This window comes from Chenopodium album, chromosome 8 (genome assembly GCF_948465745.1).
Source record: "Chenopodium album chromosome 8, dcCheAlbu1.1, whole genome shotgun sequence".
Classification (NCBI taxonomy): Eukaryota; Viridiplantae; Streptophyta; class Magnoliopsida; order Caryophyllales; family Amaranthaceae; genus Chenopodium; species Chenopodium album.
In genome coordinates, this window is record NC_137841.1 from 71702408 (window position 1) to 71708407 (window position 6000).

The following is a 6000-nucleotide window of genomic DNA, read 5'->3' on the forward strand; positions in this document are numbered from 1 at the left end:
AAAATAGTAATTTTTTAAAGAAAAATTTAAGAACGTTCTCTTCAGCTAATTTTCAGTTCAATTCAGCTCCAATCAATTCAGTTCATTTTAGTTCCTAATTTCCTTCTTTTATATAATATTCATTTCAATTCATTTCAGTAAATCAAAATAGACCCTTAGGAACTGTTAACAACCAAATTGAAGTACAGTAGTAAATCAAGTAATAAGGAATCTCGTACTAATGTTCTTCAATTATATTTACTTATTAATGGGGGCAATTGTGGGTCCATTAACAGAAATAGTTGCGGTGACTTGGTGAATGGTGAGTTGGTGACCAATCTGAGCATTGGAGTTTCTGGAGCTTGGACCCACATTTAGAATTTTAGAAGATGATTTTCTGCTCTTTTCTTTTCTTTAGAAGAATTGTAGCTGAAAACAACCTCAATAAGAAAATTAAAAAATTCATTGACAAATTCTTCTGACATTGTTTAGAATAGGCTATATGTACGACATGTTCTTTTCCCATATATTACTCCACTTCCTGCTCCACATTCGCAGGAAACCTTAGAAAAGTTCTAAGCTAAACAACAAACCTTAACCATAATTCAGTAATTGTGTTATATACTTAGGCTTGTTCATTTCATTTCATTTGCTCTTAATTTCCTTCTTTTATAAAATATTCATTTCATTTCAATTCAATTAAGCTGAGTTCAGTCAATGAGAACAAGCCTTATTATATCGATCTTTTTTAATTTATCTATTGTAACTTTGTTTTATGAAAGTGCTTTAAAAAAACAAGACAAACTAGGTTAGGGTAATACTATAATATAAAATAATGCGGGATAATAGAAGGTATGTTGATAACTTAGGGATTAATTATATTTTAACATGATTTTGAACATTAAGTACATTTTTGGCAAAGAATATTTAGAGTAATTGTTAAATAAAAAGTTATTGTTAACTCAATATAATTACCATAGTAGCTTAGATAATACTACTAAATCTGAAAATGATACCCAGTATTAATTATGGAACAGATAATAATAATTTACATTGATTTTGTACCCAAAATAATTTAGTAAACAATAATAAAACCTGAGCCATATGCTATTGCCGCGCTCCATTGAACATTTCAGACATGTCTTGAATTTTCGCCACATGACTAATCAATTCCTCAAGAGTTTGTATCGTGATAGCATTATAATACACTAGATAATGATGTGTCACGATAATTTCCTCCAATGAAGGAAAAGCCCCAAAATTAACCAAATTATTTTGTGTGTACATTAATTATTATAGGTAATGCACACTTGATTGTTTTTGTGGTCATAAAATTTCTAGTATGGGCAACTCGCTTTCTTTCCGAGCGCTCTCATCTTTATTACACCATCCGTTTTAAAACACGATTAAACTTATACGAGTAAATAAATAAAATAAGCAATGATTTCATAATATGGTACGGCATGCACTATTTTAGACGCACCTACTATCTTAGATGTATATAGTTCACACGTTAAAATCTTACCCAAAAAATCGGTATGATCTATATTACGGAGTATATCTTATTTTTTCGTAAAGTATCGCAAGTAGCCCTACTAGCTCCCATATCGATTACACGATTGTCAAATATACACCGTATCTGTCAATTCCATACCATAAATGAATCCCAACACAAATCAAGCAATTAAAGTCGACAAAATTGATAGTAAAACACAATATTCGTCTAACTCATACTATATAGAAATTGAGCAATTGATTAGAAAACCTAACTGAATCTAAATCGAATAACTCCACAATTAGCATAAAATAAACAAAAAGAGAATTACGAATTAAAATCAGAAATATTAAACTAAAACCAGTTAGCAAGCAAAGTGTATTCACAAGAATACTTTTCCCTTCTTAAATCCCTAAAAATCGTCAATTAAGAAACCATTAACTAGCAGTAGTATATTCAACCACTAATTAACAATCAAAAAATTACACTTAAAAAAAGTAGTAATTAAAATTAAAATTAAAAATTATCACCTATACACAATTAATCTTCTTCTTCCTCTCTCTAGATTAACGAACGATTTCATCAATCAAGCGGCCATCATCTTCTTAAACTCCTCGAAATCGACATGACCATCACCATCAGCATCAACAGACTGAATCATCTTCTTACAATCTTTCAATGAACATTTTTCACCTAAACTCTTCAACACATCGTATAACTCACGCGCTGAAATCTTACCGTTGCCATCTTTATCGTATAAACTGAAAGCTTCTTGAAGTTCCTTAGTGGAGCCGGCATTGCCGCCAGATCCGGCGTGAAACTCGGAGAATTCAGTTAGATCGACGTAACCGTCGCCGTCTTTGTCCATCTCATCCATCATCTTCTTCACTTCTTCCGACGATGTTTCCGATCCTAAGGCGTGTAACAGCGACTTGAGTTCCGACGCCGAGATCTTTCCGTCGCCGTTTTTGTCGAATTTCTGGAAGATTATCTCAATTTCTGATTGAGATTTTTTCTGAGGATTTGAATTTGAAGTTGAGTTTTTCGCCATTGATGAGAGGAGAGGAGAGAGAAAGTGAGGGTTGAGAGGAGAGAGAAAGTTGAGGAGAGGAGAGAGAAAAAGGGGAGATTAAAAGGTTTTTTTGAGAAGGTAGTGATGGAGTTGTTTTATAGTTGGAGAAGACGCGGTTTTAGGAGGACGCGGTTGAGTAATAACCAACTTTCTTTGAGTATGATTTCTTATATTTTTATACTTTATTATTATTTTTTTTAGATTCTTTTTTCTGTTATTTTAATTTAATTTAATTTTTTTTTATTTAGTTAGTTGGGGGTAGTAGTTAGGGATGTCAACGGGGCGGGGCGGGGCGGGGATTGGCATTTCCATCCCCATCCCCACCTGACATTTCCATCCCCATCCCCACCCCCATCCCCGCGGCGGGTATGAAATATATCCCCATCCCCGCCCCGGCGGGTCTCAGTCTAAAACCACCCCCGCCCCGCCCCCCACGTGGGTATTCATCCCCACCTAATCCCCGCCCCGTTACCCACCTAATCCCCGCCCCAGACCCACCACAGACCCGCCACCATTAACCGTACATAAATATTGAAAATCTAACAAGGCAAATAAACACCTGCATTGTTTGATGTCATTCTCCTCTCCTAAAAAAATTGTAATGCCATATTGGTTAATTCATGAAATACTAGATCTCAACAAGTAAACATATCATTATTTAGTATACTAAAATGGATAACCTACTATTTATTGTTTGACCACACATTAACAAAGAGAACATGGCTAAATTAATTTCCTAATGTGAGCTTGTCTGCTTGACTTAGCATAAGAATGAATGAATAATTTCCAGTAATTGAGTTCAGCAATATTATCAACTAATTATATTGTACAAGCTCCAAAAAAAGAAGGCAAAAGCACTTAAGCTAACCAACAATCATATAACAAATACATTCATCAATAAATCAAATCTCAGTTAACGTCCAATGTCATAATATAAATACACACAGCTCCAACACCTTTCTCAATACGGCATGCAATTAACCACCCAAACCATAAGTCCATAACCAATTAACCACCCAAACCCACACCGTAATCCCTCCATAACCACCCAAACAAACCAGAAAATCAAATGCATATAACAAATCGAACAAAATCTAATGAAAAAAAAAAATTGGGGAAAACAAAATTAGATCAAAAATATAAAAGAGAAAGTTAGAAAGAGTACCGGATAATCGAAGATTAAAGATCAGAGTTCCTCAGTTCGAGTGAGGGAGTCCTTGTTCCTTTGAGAGTTTGAGAGAGGCTATGAGAGGTGAGAGAAACAACAGAGTGTTGGCTAATGGCTAGGGTTTTTTTTTTGAAAGCAGTGTTGCCGTGTTGGGCACTTGGGCTAGAGATTTTGTTCTTTTTTTTTTTAAGTATAATTTTTTTAAAATAAATAAATCTGATGGGTTGCTTAAAAAAATATGGTGGGTGGCCAGGTGGGGTGAATTATGGGTATGGGGCGGGTAGGCGGGTATGGGGCGGGGCGGGTAGGCGGGTATGGGGCGGGGCGGGTATGGGGCGGGGCGGGTAGACGGGTATGGGGCGGGGCGGGTCTGGCGGGGATGGGGCGGGGCGGGGATGGGGCGGGTATAACGTAAAATCCACCCCCGCCCCGCCACCCATGGCGGGTATGGATTTTAGACCCATCCCCGCCCCGCCACCCGCCAAAGCTAGACCCATCCCCGCCCCATCGGGGCGGGGATGGGGCGGGTCTCCTACTAGACCCGCCCCACTGACATCCCTAGTAGTAGTGCTGCTGTTGCCTCTTATTATACAGTTAGGGTTTATATTATTAATTGTGTAAATAATACAAGTAATGTATGATATGATGATTTCAGAATTATTCAAGATGGAGAGATGTGATTATATGTCATGTTGTTATGGTTGAACAAAGCAACTAAGCAACAGACTATATCATTGAATCATTCCTTAGTTCCTTTATAGTGATGGCCAAAGCTATTTGTTTAACCACCACCCAAGTTGCAATTTAGTACGGAGTACTAATCTAACGCGCACTAATTTTTAGAGTGGACTGTTCATGGATTAAATTTATAGCACACGATCTAGTCATACTTGTTATGAACTTAATCAGTTTTGTGACTTAAATTCACTTTCCAAATACACCTAGACAATCTAACACAAGTAGAATTATCTCACATCTTAAATTAAAAAGAGTAAGTCCCAATCCAACCAGTATAATTATTTGGTACTTGGTGCTCCCTCTTCACAACCTAGCTTGCCTCCAACAATCCAACCCGTCTAGCTACCCTAGCTTAAAGAACCAGGATTGTTAATATAAAAAGGACGTGATAATAGAAACCATTTGAAATTAATGCATGCATATCTTACACGCTCTCTATTTCATCCGTTTCATAATTATTGACACATTTTGATTAAGACATAGCTTAGACTTAGACTACGTTGTATAGCATGCCAATGATTACAAATCGAAGAGAGTATCAACTTATACGGGTACAAATTAGGAAAATAATTTTGTCTGAATATACATAGAAAAATAATACAATGATATACTAAACCCTTAGGGTTATATATAATAAGCTCCTAAAAGCGGAAAAAATACATTCACTATTATATAACAAATTAACAATTGCTACGCTGATCCATGCATATTCAATACTCTAATGTATAATCAATAAAACATAGCAAATTGATGTTCAATCTACAACAAAAACATAGCAAATGATCAACTTATAAAGTTAGTAATTTATCAAAACAGTTAACGACAAGTTTGGGCTTTAAAACGTACACGAGAAGTGTGTGCAAGTAAAAGTTTAGAAAGTGAATAAACGTAAAAGAAAAACAGTTAAATGAAAGAGATAGACAACCAATTTATTATGATCCATGTTCAAAATAGAAGCTCCATGTGATGTAGTTAGGTCCTATACTTTTCTGTGGGCTTTTTGGTTTGGCTTCTTATTTTTGGACGCGCTTTCTTGGGTACAATTCCAATCAATTTTACTTGCTTATATAGTCTATTGCTTGTATGTGTATTTATTGTCTTGTTAATTCTTAATTGGTGAGTGACACAACGGCCACAAATCCAGATTTAGCGGACCCGATTCACGGATCTGCTTTTATTAACAACGGAGTTGTTTTTTTTTTTTTTTTTTAAATTTATGAAAAAGGGAAACATTATGTTAAACACTATACGAGGAACTAGTAATGGAGAAACGTTATGCATGTAGAAATTCATAACAAGACATATTCATGTAATTACATATATGTACGAGAGTAGTATCATTATATATGTACAAGAGACATTCATGTATAGTGGTACTATATGCATGTATGGTGACATTATATATGCATTCAGTTTGTTTATGATAGGTTACATGTTCAAATCTCCCATCCATATGTGTAATTTGTAAGGAGGGTTATTGACTTGTCAAAATAAAACCCCTTACAAGTTAGTTAAATTCGTATTAATTGGTGGGACACCTTTATGAGT

General features: G+C 35.4%; 1 protein-coding gene across 1 annotated transcript; it reads right to left on the reverse strand.

Moving 5' to 3' along the window:
* Positions 1-1838: 1838 nt before the first annotated feature.
* Positions 1839-2677, reverse strand: LOC145642241 (putative calcium-binding protein CML18). The gene has a single exon (XM_081693351.1). It carries the CDS (start codon positions 2523-2525, stop codon positions 2061-2063), a length of 465 nt encoding a protein of 154 aa, XP_081549477.1. The 5' UTR covers positions 2526-2677; the 3' UTR covers positions 1839-2060.
* Positions 2678-6000: the final 3323 nt, after the last annotated feature.

What these genes read in the sequence shown, in the direction of transcription:
- LOC145642241 (XM_081693351.1), bottom strand. Translation starts at nt 2,525, where the DNA reads ATGGCGAAAAACTCAACTTCAAATTCAAATCCTCAGAAAAAATCTCAA.